The sequence below is a fragment of the Anabas testudineus genome, unplaced genomic scaffold, assembly GCF_900324465.2.
Source record: "Anabas testudineus unplaced genomic scaffold, fAnaTes1.2 Contig149arrow_ctg1, whole genome shotgun sequence".
NCBI classification, from domain to species: Eukaryota; Metazoa; Chordata; class Actinopteri; order Anabantiformes; family Anabantidae; genus Anabas; species Anabas testudineus.
Genome location: NW_022872795.1, coordinates 1 through 16475, shown reverse-complemented (window position 1 = coordinate 16475; position 16475 = coordinate 1). Strand labels below are relative to the sequence as shown.

General features: G+C 47.5%; 2 protein-coding genes, 15 non-coding genes and 1 pseudogene across 19 annotated transcripts; 2 read left to right on the top strand and 16 right to left on the bottom strand.

The window, feature by feature from the left end:
• The first annotated feature begins 132 nt into the window (after positions 1–132).
• LOC113151806 lies at positions 133–1619 on the top strand. Its single transcript, XM_026344730.1, has 3 exons — positions 133–1091; positions 1180–1251; positions 1368–1619. The coding sequence occupies exons 1-3, from the start codon at positions 410–412 to the stop codon at positions 1598–1600; spliced, it is 987 nt and encodes a 328-aa protein (XP_026200515.1). The 5' UTR covers positions 133–409; the 3' UTR covers positions 1601–1619.
• Positions 1525–6442, top strand: LOC113151805. Of its 3 annotated transcripts, XM_026344728.1 has the most exons (7): positions 1525–1617; positions 1933–1995; positions 2081–2155; positions 2325–2399; positions 2501–3623; positions 3772–4916; positions 5127–6442. In XM_026344728.1, the coding sequence occupies exons 3-7, from the start codon at positions 2131–2133 to the stop codon at positions 6206–6208; spliced, it is 3450 nt and encodes a 1149-aa protein (XP_026200513.1). In that variant the 5' UTR covers positions 1525–1617; positions 1933–1995; positions 2081–2130; the 3' UTR covers positions 6209–6442. The 3 variants fall into 3 exon arrangements, with proteins under 3 accessions (XP_026200513.1, XP_026200512.1, XP_026200511.1); XM_026344727.1 differs by lacking the exon at positions 1525–1617 and having other exon boundaries at positions 1885–1995; positions 2328–2399; XM_026344726.1 differs by lacking the exon at positions 1525–1617 and having other exon boundaries at positions 1885–1995.
• Positions 6443–7812: 1370 nt separating this feature from the next.
• Positions 7813–7931, bottom strand: LOC113151843. The gene has a single exon (XR_003297853.1). It is a non-coding gene; the product is annotated as a 5S ribosomal RNA (ribosomal RNA).
• A 435-nt stretch (positions 7932–8366) lies between these two features.
• Positions 8367–8485, bottom strand: LOC113151812. Its single transcript, XR_003297824.1, has one exon. It is a non-coding gene; the product is annotated as a 5S ribosomal RNA (ribosomal RNA).
• A 107-nt stretch (positions 8486–8592) lies between these two features.
• On the bottom strand, positions 8593–8664 carry trnad-guc. The gene has a single exon. It is a non-coding gene; the product is annotated as a tRNA-Asp (tRNA).
• A 907-nt stretch (positions 8665–9571) lies between these two features.
• Positions 9572–9690, bottom strand: LOC113151807. Its single transcript, XR_003297819.1, has one exon. It is a non-coding gene; the product is annotated as a 5S ribosomal RNA (ribosomal RNA).
• A 435-nt stretch (positions 9691–10125) lies between these two features.
• LOC113151811 lies at positions 10126–10244 on the bottom strand. Its single transcript, XR_003297823.1, has one exon. It is a non-coding gene; the product is annotated as a 5S ribosomal RNA (ribosomal RNA).
• Positions 10245–10351: 107 nt separating this feature from the next.
• trnad-guc lies at positions 10352–10423 on the bottom strand. Its single transcript has one exon. It is a non-coding gene; the product is annotated as a tRNA-Asp (tRNA).
• Positions 10424–11327: 904 nt separating this feature from the next.
• LOC113151845 lies at positions 11328–11446 on the bottom strand. The gene has a single exon (XR_003297855.1). It is a non-coding gene; the product is annotated as a 5S ribosomal RNA (ribosomal RNA).
• A 435-nt stretch (positions 11447–11881) lies between these two features.
• LOC113151810 lies at positions 11882–12000 on the bottom strand. Its single transcript, XR_003297822.1, has one exon. It is a non-coding gene; the product is annotated as a 5S ribosomal RNA (ribosomal RNA).
• Positions 12001–12107: 107 nt separating this feature from the next.
• Positions 12108–12179, bottom strand: trnad-guc. The gene has a single exon. It is a non-coding gene; the product is annotated as a tRNA-Asp (tRNA).
• Positions 12180–13082: 903 nt separating this feature from the next.
• Positions 13083–13201, bottom strand: LOC113151840. The gene has a single exon (XR_003297850.1). It is a non-coding gene; the product is annotated as a 5S ribosomal RNA (ribosomal RNA).
• A 434-nt stretch (positions 13202–13635) lies between these two features.
• Positions 13636–13754, bottom strand: LOC113151844. Its single transcript, XR_003297854.1, has one exon. It is a non-coding gene; the product is annotated as a 5S ribosomal RNA (ribosomal RNA).
• Positions 13755–13862: 108 nt separating this feature from the next.
• Positions 13863–13934, bottom strand: trnad-guc. The gene has a single exon. It is a non-coding gene; the product is annotated as a tRNA-Asp (tRNA).
• Positions 13935–14101: 167 nt separating this feature from the next.
• On the bottom strand, positions 14102–14220 carry LOC113151830. Its single transcript, XR_003297841.1, has one exon. It is a non-coding gene; the product is annotated as a 5S ribosomal RNA (ribosomal RNA).
• A 435-nt stretch (positions 14221–14655) lies between these two features.
• On the bottom strand, positions 14656–14774 carry LOC113151809. Its single transcript, XR_003297821.1, has one exon. It is a non-coding gene; the product is annotated as a 5S ribosomal RNA (ribosomal RNA).
• A 107-nt stretch (positions 14775–14881) lies between these two features.
• Positions 14882–14953, bottom strand: trnad-guc. The gene has a single exon. It is a non-coding gene; the product is annotated as a tRNA-Asp (tRNA).
• Positions 14954–15856: 903 nt separating this feature from the next.
• LOC113151846 lies at positions 15857–15974 on the bottom strand (annotated as a pseudogene).
• Between the last annotated feature and the right edge of the window lie 501 nt (positions 15975–16475).

Genomic DNA, 16475 nt, shown 5'->3' with positions numbered 1-16475 from the left:
TGAATTTGTCGTGTTTACAATACTCAAGTAAAGGTCCAAGTAAAGTCAATACTGCCTTTAATACTCTGCAAAGCAAGTAGAAGCTAAAATGTAGTAAAATCAAAGTGGAAAACAAATACAAAGTTCCATCTGTAAATGTACTTAAGTTTCTCTGCATTAGTTTTGTTCATGTGTCTGAATTGTTTCACACTGTGGGTCATTACACTGTTATGCAAATGATAAAGCTACATTGTTGTTAGTGGAGAGTTTGTTGTAGAGAGCAGTGAGAATATGAAAGTCATAAAAGGACCAGCGGTTATGTATGTATTTCAACTTCCCACTTCACATTAAGCCCATACCAGCAAACATATGTTTAAAAAAAAAACCCTATTCATGTGTTTATTAAATCATTTTCTTCTTTACAGGTAAAATGCGCAAATTTAATTTTTTCCCCGGGAGAATCAGTGTTGTATTCCGCAAGGGACCACTTGGATATCTCCGCCAAGACCCCTCTGATGCAGCCAGACTGATTAAAGACAACCCGTCTCTACAGGACAGGTCTGCACCTGTGAAGGAGGAGCTGGTCAGACAGAATGCCCTCGCTGCTGTCCGTCAGAGAGGAGGAGATGCTTCAGACAAAACTGAGGTGTTAGGAGAATACATTCTACAGTTTGGGAAGTATAAGGGGAAGTCTTTTCGCTGGCTCCTTGAGAATGACATTGGGTATACCATCTACCTAATCAAAACCCAGCAGAAAGAAGAGGCTGCAGGAAGCTTCAAGGCCGAGGGGAACAGCAAGGACAGCCTACTGTCATTTCTGAGTTATGCCCACAGCTTTAAAGAAATACAGTCGCTTCTAAACTACGAGTCAACAAAGCCAGTTACAACAGCAGCAGCAGCATCAGAAGATGACCAGCTGGTTGGTTTTGGTTCCCGTATGAACAATACCTGGCGAGAGATTTGGGACAGCAGGGACGATGGCTATGCAGCCTTCATACTTAAGGCCAGCTGCGTTCCAGGGACAAAGATGCACAAGCTACAGCAGTACCTGAAAAAGAAGCAGTGCTCAGCCTCTGTGACGCACCCCTCACACACTCCTACAGAAGCCATGGGTGAGTGGGGTTTTTTTTTTCTTTCAAAGAAGTACAAAATATTTTAGTACACAAAAAGACAACTAAATAATTTATGTCTGTGCCACAGTGATGGATGAAGATGAAGAGCTGGAGAGGGCGATGCTAAGTATTTCTCCTTCCAAGAAGTCTGCACCGAGTTGTGAGTGATTTGATTTCATTTTAAAAAGTCACAGTTTCACAAAAAGCTGAAATAAGGTGTGTAGAATCTACACTTTAATTTTTACTAATTGTATTATTTTTGTATCCCTGTTACAGCTGCTGCTGCTGCTGCTGCTGCTGCTGCACCCTCAACCACCAGACAACCACATGCTTCAGGACTAAAAAGAGGTTTATTAATGAAACTGCGCTGCTTCAACCGACAACTCTGGGACAATGAACTGCTCTCCCAAACCGAAGCACGACTTAAATCTTTCTTTCTCGTGTTGACCACATTCTGGTCCTGTTTGTGTTCTGGTGTTTTATTTGCTGTCCTAGTGACTATGAATTGATACCGCTCATGATGAGGGTAAGTATCAAGTTTTATTTTCTTAAATGGTTGTTGGGGGGGAGGAACAACTTGATTACTAACACTTGAATGCATGTGTTTGCAGTGTGCCTGTGTGTTGCTTTACCTGCTTAGGCTAAATTGTTATGAGTGTGACAACTGTATAAATAAATTCACATCTTACACATGTATATTAATTTAAGAAACCATTCAGTGTTGGTGACAAGCAGGTAAAGTAACATCTGTGTATGTGTGTGTTTGATTTCTGTCTCTACTAACACCAGATTTTGTATCATACCTAACTATAAATGCCTGACAAGACCTTTTCTGTTTTAGTACCATCTGCTACTCTGTCCTCGCTGTCCACATCCACTGTACACGAGGGTTCAGAACTAGATGGTAATTATATTTCTTAATACTTTCCAGTGCATCCCTTACAGCTAAACTGTACTTGATTAATTCTTGTTATTCTTTCTTGTTTCAGCCCCAGTTCAGCCACCTTTAAAGAAACCTTTGCCACTTCCACAGGAGTTGATGTTTCTAATGCCAGAAACAGCAGGTGAGTTACCTGTTAGTTTACCTGCATACATCATGTTTAAAATAACCACCAGTTTAAGATTTCAAAAAACCTCAGGTTTGTATTTGAACAACTACACTGTAGAGACTTAATGTCCTGATTTATTCTTCCTTTATTGTAAATAACAAATCTTTAAACATGTCTGTCCTAGCAGAGACACATTCTTCTCCTGAAAGAGCTACAGTGACCAGTCCACTACATTCACCCCCTGCAAAGAGAGCTCAAAGTAAGTAGTAAAATATGTTATATTTGCTTGTGCTCATCCTAAAGAGATACAGTCAAGTCACACAGAAATAATTTACACTTTCTTTGTTCTTGTCTGACTAGGCCAGCCATCATCAACAGCCCCAAGCTGTCCTCCTCCTCCTCCTCCTCCTCCTCCTCCTCAGCTTCCTGGCTACGATCATGATGTAAGTCAGTGGAACTGTTCTCACTTCCAGAAGATCTGGATGAAGACAGAGCTGGAATCCCTGGGCGTCTGGCCAGGTTCGCTTCCTGTGAGCAACCCCATGAAGATGGTGTCACTGTGGCGTTTCCCTCCCCAGCCAGAATTGATTGACAGCATCTCTGATTTCCCATCTCCAAAGTACTTTCAGCTTCACCCCTTTTTCATATGGAAGCCAGAGAACGATGACCTCATGGGCAGACTGAGGAACAACTACAGTTTGCCCTGCATTGAAGGTTGTGTCCAGCCACAGGTTGCCTCTGCAGGTGTCGGCAGACCACGTGTGATTGTGGGACTCACTGGACAGTACTACCTGTTGTCATCCAGGCTGTGTTGCAAAGTTTGTCGGAAGAGATGGTATGCTGACAACCCACTGTGGCTTGACAAACTTCCAAAGAGGTTCACAAATGTGTTGCCAGCAATACTTACCTACAAGAAGGCAATATGCAAGTCAGTTATGGATGAACTCAGGCGCACTGGTAACTCACCCACAGACATGGCAAGCCAGATCACAGAGATAATGCACCTTAAATATGAACGTGCCAACCTGGCCTACCTCCTCAGCTGCCAAAACATCATAGATGGTGAGTCTGGAAAGTATGGGCAAAAAACCATCACTCAGTTCATAAGGCAAGAGACAAAACCAGCTCCTTTTGGTGACTACTCTGACTCAGATGGCTGGAATGGGATCTCTGTTTCGGCACACTACCTAACTGACTGTCTGCTTTATGAGTACCAGCACCAGGAGGAGCCAATCAAAAAACTGCTGCAGGGAACGTTTGGCCAGGCATTCCGCTCAGACCACACCCGTAAAGTTGCTCGGAAGGTCACCTTTTCATCTGGAACCATGTCATCATATGCAGTGATGAATGAAAACTGGATGATTGTTTCATGGGTGATGGTACAGTCCGAGGCAGAGAAGTCACTGGGGCCAATGTTTGAGGGACTTGCGAACCGCTACAGCAACGCAGGAATAGAGAAGGCTCAGTACCACTGGGTAGACAGGTAAGAAATTATTTACTACTTTCCAATAATTACAAATTACATTTCATATAATATTTTGCAGCTTGGTGCCAGTTCATTTAGAATAAGCAAGTTTCATAATTAGTGCTGAACGCTGAGGGGTATATTGTTCCCTTTTTATCTCCTTCAGGGATTGCTGTGCAGCATTTAAGGTTGCAGAATGTGCTCCAGGAGAGCACCTGAACTGGGATGCTTGGCGGACATCTGATGCCATTGCTGCTGAGGCCACTTCGGGCAACCTGTTGAACACATGTGCATCAAGGTCCCATTACAATACAGACATCATCGTCAAGCTGGACTTGTTCCACTGTATGAGGAGGTTTCTTCGTGAGTGTGTCTCAGAGCATCATCCCCTGTACAGTTCTTTTGCCCAGTTCTTGTCGGCAGCCTTTTCTGTGGTGGATCAGAAAGACCTGCAGCGGCTTAAAGACGCTTATAAGTTTTGTAGGATTCAACCTGCCAACCCCACAAAACAGCACATTCGTGAGCACTGCAGGACCAAGATTCCACCACCGGATGAGCTGATCCAGAGAGTTGAGGGGGTTTTCCAGCACTTCTATCTTGCTAAAGACCCAAATGGTGTGTCTCTCTTTAAGCCCTCAATGCTGAAGGTGTGGCGGATTCAGCGGGTGCACATCCTCCGTGGTTGCCTTAGTGATCCTGAGGTGTTAGGTGGGATCTTGTACAGACATGGAGGAACAGTGCAGCTGAACCACGTACCAGGTGAGGGAGCTAAAGTTCCTGTTTGGATCCCCATTAGAGGCACATCTCAACAAGAGGGTTACCACTTTCATCAGGCTCAGTGGGTCACTGGAACTCGTGTTTCTCCAGAGCTGTTTCAAGCTCAGGGGATGACTGGGGTGGCCCGGTGGAATTACCAACGTCTGGTGGACTTGAAACTGCCAGGGGTTTGCCTTCCAGCTGCCTTTGACCCAGCTCTAATTGCAGATCTCAATGCAGCCTCTGAACGTGTGCTTGGACAAGTTAAATATCCTGTCCTTCATCTGTCTGCCACCGACACCGGGGAGAAGTTTGGACTGGGGTACGTGGAGCCTGGTTCTCGTCCAATTCCTCTTGACTGGGATAAGCACAGGACCAAGACAGGCTCTACCCATAACCCCCCTCCTCCTCAAGACAGCTCAACTGTAACACGGTCTGAGCTTCTGCAGGCCTCCTCCGTGGCTTCAGCAAAGCTGTTTCAGTTTCCAGCCTGCCCTCCAGCTGATGCTGCAGATGAGACTCCAACACCAGTTTTTGAACCTAAGACTGAGCCAGGTAAACATTTGTAAGACATTAGTGGAGATTAATGTATGATATTTCATTTTTCACCTGTAGTTTTTAAAAAGATATTTAATGTATTACTAAACTTTCACGTACACAGATCAGACAGTGATTTATTTTCATCCATAAGAGTGTGTAACTTTAGTTTGTCCCCTTACTTTTCCAGAAATACTTACTGCTCGCTCTCTTGTCTTGTTATTGTAGGAAGCACATATCCACCACCTCTGCCCCTGCTGTCCACACCAACTGCTGCTCGCACTGGACCTGTAAAGACTGGAGGAAGGGTCTTTGTTTTGGACCACAAGCGCTGGCCAGCACCTATGAAAAAGACTATTGATGATCTGCTCATTAAATACCATGGGCAGAAAGACATGCTGAAGCTCGTAGACCAGGATTATGCAGCTCTAGTTCATAACTCCTGTAGAGACCCAAACAGCATGCTTCACCCCACAACCAAATTACACATCTCACAGTACGTTAAGCACCTGAGCAAACTGATGAACACCAGCTCCTCTCTAAATACAAGCCCAGAAAAACTTCAAGAAAGGCAACAACTGTGGCACGCTCTGACAGTAGGGAGTGAGACTACCTCTGTGCCAGTAGTTACCATGCCGGTCCCAGTGGTTAATCCACCTCCACCTGTACAGCCCCTTGCCACACCTCTAACCCCAGACTCCATTGAAAAAATTGTTCTAGACATCATGGAGAAGCAACAACAACAGCAGCAGCAGCAGCAACAGCTACCACCACCACAACAACAACAACAAGGGCAAAAGAAGACACAGACAAAAACTTGTCTCTCCTGTGGTCAGCCGAAGTCACGATATGAAAATGATGGTTCTTCCGTCCACTTTTTTTACCAGCAAGGTCCTGTCAGGTATTTCTACTGCTCCACAAAAGTTTTTAAAGCTTACGGTGGTGAAGGTCTGACAAATCCAAAAATGCCCTTTGAAGATTTTACCAAGTCACAGTTCTTTCAACGGGAACTGGATGCCACTAAGAAAAAGGTGGAGGAGAGAGACAAACAGAAAAGAAAAAGGACTGAATCACAGCCCACAGGACGCAAGTGTCGGTTTTGTAAAACGGAACTGAAACAGGGACCAAACAGCCGTCACATTCATACAGGTTTCTCAGGAATTGCGGGAAAGTATATTTACTGCCCAGCAAAAGTCTTTTCCCTCTACAGAGATCAGGGCATGGAGAGGGAGATGACCTGGAAAGAGTTTCAGGAATCTCCTTTTTATGACAAAGAAAGACAGAGATGGATGGGGGAAAAGAGAAAATAAGAGAGTATCTTTATGTTGAACTCTCTTAATGGTCAAATGAGAGGACCAGCAGAATATATTTATTTATTATTATCTATATATTGTCTATCTATTATCTATTGTACATTTAATGCTTAAATGTGAATATGTGTGTGTGTGTGTGTGTGTTTAACTTTGCACCAAGTGTTTTGTGTGACTATTTAATACTGTGATTGTTACTCTTGATGATATGGTCATTAAACACCATTTAATTCATTAATGTTTACATGTCTCATTAAGATGGTAAAAAAAATAATTGCAAATTTAAATGAATTACAACTAAGTAATAAAATATTTAAAATGTACAAATTTTCAAATGATCTAAATGCCAGGTCTTTAGTTTTTTGTTTATATTCACTTAGATGAGAAATTGTGCATTTAAATTATTAAAACATCACTCCTCATCTCTCTGCCACAAAAAAGGTTATTTAAATTAGTTAAGAAAGTAAGAGTCGCGTTAATTGAATCAAACTGAACCATATAATCTTAAAATATGTTTTATCAACTTTGCCTCGACTGAGATTCGAACCAGGATTCAGGCAAAAATGACTGGATTAAGAGCGTGGTTCAGCACCTTGGACAGCAACAAAAATGCTGCAATTTCATTGGCTGTCACTGCGCTCCACCTACACGCGACTGGCCCCCGCGTGACAGGCGGAGATACTGTCCACTATACTAACGAGGAGGGGTGCTGGCGTGTCGCTTGACCACGGCCCGCCGTTCCGAGCACTCTTGCCGGTATTCGGGCGGGACGAGGAAGCCTCAGTTGTCCGCACCAATTGCCCACCACTTGTTATTTATTGAACTTTGAAAGCGACTAACAACCCCAGGGACTGTGCAGGGCGCAGCGGACGGTGAAACGGCACGGTGGGGCATGTCGAGGAAGGTGGGGGAGGGGGGCGGGAGTGGACTGCTTTCCGGTCCCCTGCTACTGACTGCTTGAGCTGCTTCCGGTAGACTCACTTACCTTTTTGAGTTATGTTGCTTTTTGTTTGTTTGCTTGTTTGCTTGATTTGGGTTTGCCATTAGCATTAGCCTTTCTACATTTTCCTACCGTACCAATGCATGTCTATCATCAGCCAAACTATGAGAACTACTGTCCGGCCAATTTTTACATGATCCCAACCAGGTTGTTTAAACATACCTTCAGGTTCCAGCATTTACCTATTTGTCTCTTGTTTAGTGACGATAAATACGTTACCTCCCTGTGTTTTGGAATCTCACTTGGTATTGAACCAGCTACAGCACCCTCTGGTATTTGTAAAGACAAGCGGAGGCAAAAGAGAAAAGCTTACAGCACCTGGTATTTGTTGGCCTCGTTGACTTCCGTCACGTCAATGTAGTGGAGCAAAAAGGAGATCACTTCTCTCTGGCCACCTCCAACTGGCAACGTTGAACAGTCGTCACAACTGGACCACGGATGACAGGGTTTCTCGCTGCATTTGGTCTGCACAGCATTTATGTATTTGTCCCTTGTTTAGTGATGAAATATGCGTTACCTCCCTGTGTTTTGGAATCTCACTTGGTATTGAACCAGGGACAGGACCCTCTGGTGTGTGTAAAGACAAGCGGAGGCAAAAGACAAAAGCTTACAGCACCTGGTATTCCCAGGCGGTCTCCCATCCAAGTACTAACAACGCCCTACCCTGCTTGGCTTCCGAGATCGGAGGAGATCGGGCGTGTTCAGGGTGGTATGGCCGTAAGCGAAACCCTCTCTTGCCAAGGGCCTTTTCAAACGGAATATCGTGTCAGGCTTTTGGCCTCGTTGACTTCCATCACTTCCATGTAGAGGAGATCACTTCTGTCTCACGTGTAGTGAGGCGGCATGGGAGGGTGGCAAGTGGATAGGAGCCCAAAATACATCTAACTCATACTAAAGCACAGCAATTATCAAAGTGTGCTCTGTTACAGACAGCGTACTTTCCCATCCTTGCCTGCCACGGTGTAAGTTGTATTACCATCTTCAGGGCTTCCCACCCAGGTTGTTTAAACGTACTTTCGGGTTTGAGCATTGCCATGTTTGTCTCTTGTGTAGTGACGAAAAATGCGTTACCTCCCTGTGTTTTGGAATCTCCCTTGGTATTGAGCCAGCGACAGCACCCTCTGGTGTGTGTAAAGACAAGCGGAGGCAAAAGAGAAAAGCTTACAACACCTGGTATTCCCAGGCAGTCTCCCATCCAAGTACTAACCAGGCCCGACCCTGCTTGGCTTCCGAGATCGGACGAGATCGGGCGTGTTCAGGGTGGTATGGCCGTAAGCGAAAGCCTTTCCTGCCAAGGGCCGTTTTAAACAGAAAATCGTGTCAGGCACCTGTCTTTTAGAGGCCAGGGAAAAACAAAAGCAAGCAGTAAGAAAAGCGTAAAGCACTCCCCGTCGGGGAATCGAACCCCGGTCTTCCGCGTGACAGGCGGAGATACTGTCCACTATACTAACGAGGAGGGGTGCTGGCGTGTCGCTTGACCACGGCCCGCCGTTCCGAGCACTCTTGCCGGTATTCGGGCGGGACGAGGAAGCCTCAGTTGTCCGCGCCAATTGCCCACCACTTGTTATTTATTGAACTTTGAAAGCGACTAACAACCCCAGGGACCGTGCAGGGCGCAGCGGACGGTGAAACGGCACGGTGGGGCATGTCGAGGAAGGTGGGGGGGGTGGGGGGGGGCGGGAGTGGACTGCTTTCCGGTCCCCTGCTACTGACTGCTTGAGCTGCTTCCGGTAGACTCACTTACCTTTTTGAGTTATGTTGCTTTTTGTTTGTTTGCTTGTTTGCTTGATTTGGGTTTGCCATTAGCATTAGCCTTTCTACATTTTCCTACCGTACCAACGCATGTCTATCATCAGCCAAACTATGAGAACTACTGTCCGGCCAATTTTTACATGATCCCAACCAGGTTGTTTAAACATACCTTCAGGTTCCAGCATTTACCTATTTGTCTCTTGTTTAGTGACGATAAATACGTTACCTCCCTGTGTTTTGGAATCTCACTTGGTATTGAACCAGCTACAGCACCCTCTGGTATTTGTAAAGACAAGCGGAGGCAAAAGAGAAAAGCTTACAGCACCTGGTATTTGTTGGCCTCGTTGACTTCCGTCACGTCAATGTAGTGGAGCAAAAAGGAGATCACTTCTCTCTGGCCACCTCCAACTGGCAACGTTGAACAGTCGTCACAACTGGACCACGGATGACAGGTTTTCTCGCTGCATTTGGTCTGCACAGCATTTATGTATTTGTCCCTTGTTTAGTGATGAAAAATGCGTTACCTCCCTGTGTTTTGGAATCTCACTTGGTATTGAACCAGCGACAGGACCCTCTGGTGTGTGTAAAGACAAGCGGAGGCAAAAGAGAAAAGCTTACAGCACCTGGTATTCCCAGGCGGTCTCCCATCCAAGTACTAACAAGGCCCTACCCTGCTTGGCTTCCGAGATCGGATGAGATCGGGCGTGTTCAGGGTGGTATGGCCGTAAGCGAAACCCTCTCTTGCCAAGGGCCTTTTCAAACGGGATATCGTGTCAGGCTTTTGGCCTCGTTGACTTCCATCACTTCCATGTAGAGGAGATCACTTCTGTCTCACGTGTAGTGAGGCGGCATGGGAGGGTGGCAAGTGGATAGGAGCCCAAAATACATCTAACTCATACTAAAGCACAGCAATTATCAAAGTGTGCTCTGTTACAGACAGCGTACTTTCCCATCCTTGCCTGCCACGGTGTAAGTTGTATTACCATCTTCAGGGCTTCCCACCCAGGTTGTTTAAACGTACTTTCGGGTTTGAGCATTGCCATGTTTGTCTCTTGTGTAGTGACGAAAAATGCGTTACCTCCCTGTGTTTTGGAATCTCCCTTGGTATTGAGCCAGCGACAGCACCCTCTGGTGTGTGTAAAGACAAGCGGAGGCAAAAGAGAAAAGCTTACAACACCTGGTATTCCCAGGCAGTCTCCCATCCAAGTACTAACCAGGCCCGACCCTGCTTGGCTTCCGAGATCGGACGAGATCGGGCGTGTTCAGGGTGGTATGGCCGTAAGCGAAAGCCTTTCCTGCCAAGGGCCGTTTTAAACAGAAAATCGTGTCAGGCACCTGTCTTTTAGAGGCCAGGGAAAAACAAAAGCAAGCAGTAAGAAAAGCGTAAAGCACTCCCCGTCGGGGAATCGAACCCCGGTCTTCCGCGTGACAGGCGGAGATACTGTCCACTATACTAACGAGGAGGGGTGCTGGCGTGTCGCTTGACCACGGCCCGCCGTTCCGAGCACTCTTGCCGGTATTCGGGCGGGACGAGGAAGCCTCAGTTGTCCGCGCCAATTGCCCACCACTTGTTATTTATTGAACTTTGAAAGCGACTAACAACCCCAGGGACTGTGCAGGGCGCAGCGGACGGTGAAACGGCACGGTGGGGCATGTCGAGGAAGGTGGGGGGGGGGGGGGGCGGGAGTGGACTGCTTTCCGGTCCCCTGCTACTGACTGCTTGAGCTGCTTCCGGTAGACTCACTTACCTTTTTGAGTTATGTTGCTTTTTGTTTGTTTGCTTGTTTGCTTGATTTGGGTTTGCCATTAGCATTAGCCTTTCTACATTTTCCTACCGTACCAACGCATGTCTATCATCAGCCAAACTATGAGAACTACTGTCCGGCCAATTTTTACATGATCCCAACCAGGTTGTTTAAACATACCTTCAGGTTCCAGCATTTACCTATTTGTCTCTTGTTTAGTGACGATAAATACGTTACCTCCCTGTGTTTTGGAATCTCACTTGGTATTGAACCAGCTACAGCACCCTCTGGTATTTGTAAAGACAAGCGGAGGCAAAAGAGAAAAGCTTACAGCACCTGGTATTTGTTGGCCTCGTTGACTTCCGTCACGTCAATGTAGTGGAGCAAAAAGGAGATCACTTCTCTCTGGCCACCTCCAACTGGCAACGTTGAACAGTCGTCACAACTGGACCACGGATGACAGGGTTTCTCGCTGCATTTGGTCTGCACAGCATTTATGTATTTGTCCCTTGTTTAGTGATGAAATATGCGTTACCTCCCTGTGTTTTGGAATCTCACTTGGTATTGAACCAGCGACAGGACCCTCTGGTGTGTGTAAAGACAAGCGGAGGCAAAAGAGAAAAGCTTACAGCACCTGGTATTCCCAGGCGGTCTCCCATCCAAGTACTAACAAGGCCCTACCCTGCTTGGCTTCTGAGATTGGATGACATCGGGCATGTTCAGGGTGGTATGGCCGTAAGCGAAACCCTCTCTTGCCAAGGGCCTTTTCAAACGAGATATCGTGTCAGGCTTTTGGCCTCGTTGACTTCCATCACTTCCATGTAGAGGAGATCACTTCTGTCTCACGTGTAGTGAGGCGGCATGGGAGGGTGGCAAGTGGATAGGAGCCCAAAATACATGTAACTCATACTAAAGCACAGCAATTATCAAAGTGTGCTCTGTTACAGACAGCGTACTTTCCCATCCTTGCCTGCCACGGTGTAAGTTGTATTACCATCTTCAGGGCTTCCCACCCAGGTTGTTTAAACGTACTTTCGGGTTTGAGCATTGCCATGTTTGTCTCTTGTGTAGTGACGAAAAATGCGTTACCTCCCTGTGTTTTGGAATCTCCCTTGGTATTGAGCCAGCAACAGCACCCTCTGGTGTGTGTAAAGACAAGCGGAGGCAAAAGAGAAAAGCTTACAACACCTGGTATTCCCAGGCAGTCTCCCATCCAAGTACTAACCAGGCCCGACCCTGCTTGGCTTCCGAGATCGGACGAGATCGGGCGTGTTCAGGGTGGTATGGCCGTAAGCGAAAGCCTTTCCTGCCAAGGGCCGTTTTAAACAGAAAATCGTGTCAGGCACCTGTCTTTTAGAGGCCAGGGAAAAACAAAAGCAAGCAGTAAGAAAAGCGTAAAGCACTCCCCGTCGGGGAATCGAACCCCGGTCTTCCGCGTGACAGGCGGAGATACTGTCCACTATACTAACGAGGAGGGGTGCTGGCGTGTCGCTTGACCACGGCCCGCCGTTCCGAGCACTCTTGCCGGTATTCGGGCGGGACGAGGAAGCCTCAGTTGTCCGCGCCAATTGCCCACCACTTGTTATTTATTGAACTTTGAAAGCGACTAACAACCCCAGGGACCGTGCAGGGCGCAGCGGACGGTGAAACGGCACGGTGGGGCATGTCGAGGAAGGTGGGGGGGCGGGGGGCGGGACTGGACTGCTTTCCGGTCCCCTGCTACTGACTGCTTGAGCTGCTTCCGGTAGACTCACTTACCTTTTTGAGTTATGTTGCTTTTTGTTTGTTTGCTTGTTTGCTTGATTTGGGTTTGCCATTAGCATTAGCCTTTCTACATTTTCCTACCGTACCAATGCATGTCTATCATCAGCCAAACTATGAGAACTACTGTCCGGCCAATTTTTACATGATCCCAACCAGGTTGTTTAAACATACCTTCAGGTTCCAGCATTTACCTATTTGTCTCTTGTTTAGTGACGATAAATACGTTACCTCCCTGTGTTTTGGAATCTCACTTGGTATTGAACCAGCTACAGCACCCTCTGGTATTTGTAAAGACAAGCGGAGGCAAAAGAGAAAAGCTTACAGCACCTGGTATTTGTTGGCCTCGTTGACTTCCGTCACGTCAATGTAGTGGAGCAAAAAGGAGATCACTTCTCTCTGGCCACCTCCAACTGGCAACGTTGAACAGTCGTCACAACTGGACCACGGATGACAGGTTTTCTCGCTGCATTTGGTCTGCACAGCATTTATGTATTTGTCCCTTGTTTAGTGATGAAAAATGCGTTACCTCCCTGTGTTTTGGAATCTCACTTGGTATTGAACCAGCGACAGGACCCTCTGGTGTGTGTAAAGACAAGCGGAGGCAAAAGAGAAAAGCTTACAGCACCTGGTATTCCCAGGCGGTCTCCCATCCAAGTACTAACAAGGCCCTACCCTGCTTGGCTTCTGAGATCGGATGAGATCGGGCGTGTTCAGGGTGGTATGGCCGTAAGCGAAACCCTCTCTTGCCAAGGGCCTTTTCAAACGGATATCGTGTCAGGCTTTTGGCCTCGTTGACTTCCATCACTTCCATGTAGAGGAGATCACTTCTGTCTCACGTGTAGTGAGGCGGCATGGGAGGGTGGCAAGTGGATAGGAGCCCAAAATACATCTAACTCATACTAAAGCACAGCAATTATCAAAGTGTGCTCTGTTACAGACAGCGTACTTTCCCATCCTTGCCTGCCACGGTGTAAGTTGTATTACCATCTTCAGGGCTTCCCACCCAGGTTGTTTAAACGTACTTTCGGGTTTGAGCATTGCCATGTTTGTCTCTTGTGTAGTGACGAAAAATGCGTTACCTCCCTGTGTTTTGGAATCTCCCTTGGTATTGAGCCAGCAACAGCACCCTCTGGTGTGTGTAAAGACAAGCGGAGGCAAAAGAGAAAAGCTTACAACACCTGGTATTCCCAGGCAGTCTCCCATCCAAGTACTAACCAGGCACGACCCTGCTTGGCTTCCGAGATCGGACGAGATCAGGCGTGTTCAGGGTGGTATGGCCGTAAGCGAAAGCCTTTCCTGCCAAGGGCCGTTTTAAACAGAAAATCGTGTCAGGCACCTGTCTTTTAGAGGCCAGGGAAAAAACAAAAGCAAGCAGTAAGAAAAGCGTAAAGCACTCCCCGTCGGGGAATCGAACCCCGGTCTTCCGCGTGACAGGCGGAGATACTGTCCACTATACTAACGAGGAGGGGTGCTGGCGTGTCGCTTGACCACGGCCCGCCGTTCCGAGCACTCTTGCCGGTATTCGGGCGGGACGAGGAAGCCTCAGTTGTCCGCGCCAATTGCCCACCACTTGTTAGAGGAAGCGACAGGACCCTCTGGTGTGTGTAAAGACAAGCGGAGGCAAAAGAGAAAAGCTTACAGCACCTGGTATTCCCAGGCGGTCTCCCATCCAAGTACTAACAAGGCCCTACCCTGCTTGGCTTCCGAGATCAGATGAGATCGGGCGTGTTCAGGGTGGTATGGCCGTAAGCGAAACCCTGTCTTGCCAAGGGCCTTTTCAAACGGAATATCGTGTCAGGCTTTTGGCCTCGTTGACTTCCATCACTTCCATGTAGAGGAGATCACTTCTGTCTCACGTGTAGTGAGGCGGCATGGGAGGGTGGCAAGTGGATAGGAGCCCAAAATACATCTAACTCATACTAAAGCACAGCAATTATCAAAGTGTGCTCTGTTACAGACAGCGTACTTTCCCATCCTTGCCTGCCACGGTGTAAGTTGTGTTACCATCTTCAGGGCTTCCCACCCAGGTTGTTTAAACGTACTTTCGGGCTTGAGCATTGCCATGTTTGTCTCTTTTGTAGTGACGAAAAATGCGTTACCTCCCTGTGTTTTGGAATCTCCCTTGGTATTGAGCCAGCGACAGCACCCTCTGGTGTGTGTAAAGACAAGCGGAGGCAAAAGAGAAAAGCTTACAACACCTGGTATTCCCAGGCAGTCTCCCATCCAAGTACTAACCAGGCCCGACCCTGCTTGGCTTCCGAGATCGGACGAGATCGGGCGTGTTCAGGGTGGTATGGCCGTAAGCGAAACCCTCTCCTGCCAAGGGCCGTTTTAAACAGAAAATCGTGTCAGGCACCTGTCTTTTAGAGGCCAGGGAAAAACAAAAGCAAGCAGTAAGAAAAGCGTAAAGCACTCCCCGTCGGGGAATCGAACCCCGGTCTTCCGCGTGACAGGCGGAGATACTGTCCACTATACTAACGAGGAGGGGTGCTGGCGTGTCGCTTGACCACGGCCCGCCGTTCCGAGCACTCTTGCCGGTATTCGGGCGGGACGAGGAAGCCTCAGTTGTCCGCGCCAATTGCCCACCACTTGTTATTTATTGAACTTTGAAAGCGACTAACAACCCCAGGGACCGTGCAGGGCGCAGCGGACGGTGAAACGGCACGGTGGGGCATGTCGAGGAAGGTGGGGGGGGCGGGGGGCGGGACTGGACTGCTTTCCGGTCCCCTGCTACTGACTGCTTGAGCTGCTTCCGGTAGACTCACTTACCTTTTTGAGTTATGTTGCTTTTTGTTTGTTTGCTTGTTTGCTTGATTTGGGTTTGCCATTAGCATTAGCCTTTCTACATTTTCCTACCGTACCAACGCATGTCTATCATCAGCCAAACTATGAGAACTACTGTCCGGCCAATTTTTACATGATCCCAACCAGGTTGTTTAAACATACCTTCAGGTTCCAGCATTTACCTATTTGTCTCTTGTTTAGTGACGATTAAATACGTTACCTCCCTGTGTTTGGAATCTCACTTGGTATTGAACCAGCTACAGCACCCTCTGGTATTTGTAAAGACAAGCGGAGGCAAAAGAGAAAAAGCTTACAGCACCTGGTATTTGTTGGCCTCGTTGACTTCCGTCACGTCAATGTAGTGGAGCAAAAGGAGATCACTTCTCTCTGGCCACCTCCAACTGGCAACGTTGAACAGTCGTCACAACTGGACCACGGATGACAGGTTTCTCGCTGCATTTGGTCTGCACAGCATTTATGTATTTGTCCCTTGTTTAGTGATGAAATATGCGTTACCTCCCTGTGTTTTGGAATCTCACTTGGTATTGAACCAGCGACAGGACCCTCTGGTGTGTGTAAAGACAAGCGGAGGCAAAAGAGAAAAGCTTACAGCACCTGGTATTCCCAGGCGGTCTCCCATCCAAGTACTAACAAGGCCCTACCCTGCTTGGCTTCTGAGATTGGATGACATCGGGCATGTTCAGGGTGGTATGGCCGTAGCGAAAACCCTCTCTTGCCAAGGGCCATTTCAAACGAGATATCGTTGCAGGCTTTTGGCCTCGTTGACTTCCATCCCTTCCATGTAGAGGAGATCACTTCTGGTCTCACGTTGTAGGAGGCGGCACATGGGAGGGTGGCACGTGGATAGGAGCCAAAATTACATGTAACTCATACTAAAGCACAGCAATTATCAAAGTGTGCTCGTTACAGACAGCGACTTTCCCATCCTTGGCCTGCCACTGGTGTAAGGTGTTATTACCATCTTCAGGGCTTCCCACCCCAGGTTGTTTAAACGTACTTTCGGGTTGAGAATTGCCATGTTGGTTCTTGTGTAGTGACGAAAAATGCGTTACCTCCCTGTGTTTGGAATCTCCCTTGGTATTGGCCAGCACAGCACCCTCTGGTGTGTGTAAAGACAAGCGGAGGCAAAAGAGAAAAGCTTACAACACCTGGTATTCCCAGGCAGTTCCCATCCACGTACAACCAGGCCCGACCCTGCTGC

Excerpts from the sequence above, each read along its gene's own strand:
- LOC113151806 (XM_026344730.1), top strand. The coding sequence starts at position 410 with ATGCGCAAATTTAATTTTTTCCCCGGGAGAATCAGTGTTGTATTCCGC. Across the intron at positions 1,092-1,179 it reads CACTCCTACAGAAGCCATGG|TGATGGATGAAGATGAAGAG; the intron begins GTGAGTGGGGTT and ends TCTGTGCCACAG. Across the intron at positions 1,252-1,367 it reads CAAGAAGTCTGCACCGAGTT|CTGCTGCTGCTGCTGCTGCT; the intron begins GTGAGTGATTTG and ends TCCCTGTTACAG.
- LOC113151805 (XM_026344726.1), top strand. The coding sequence starts at position 1,905 with ATGCCTGACAAGACCTTTTCTGTTTTAGTACCATCTGCTACTCTGTCC. Across the intron at positions 1,996-2,080 it reads CGAGGGTTCAGAACTAGATG|CCCCAGTTCAGCCACCTTTA; the intron begins GTAATTATATTT and ends TTCTTGTTTCAG. Across the intron at positions 2,400-2,500 it reads CCCTGCAAAGAGAGCTCAAA|GCCAGCCATCATCAACAGCC; the intron begins GTAAGTAGTAAA and ends TTGTCTGACTAG.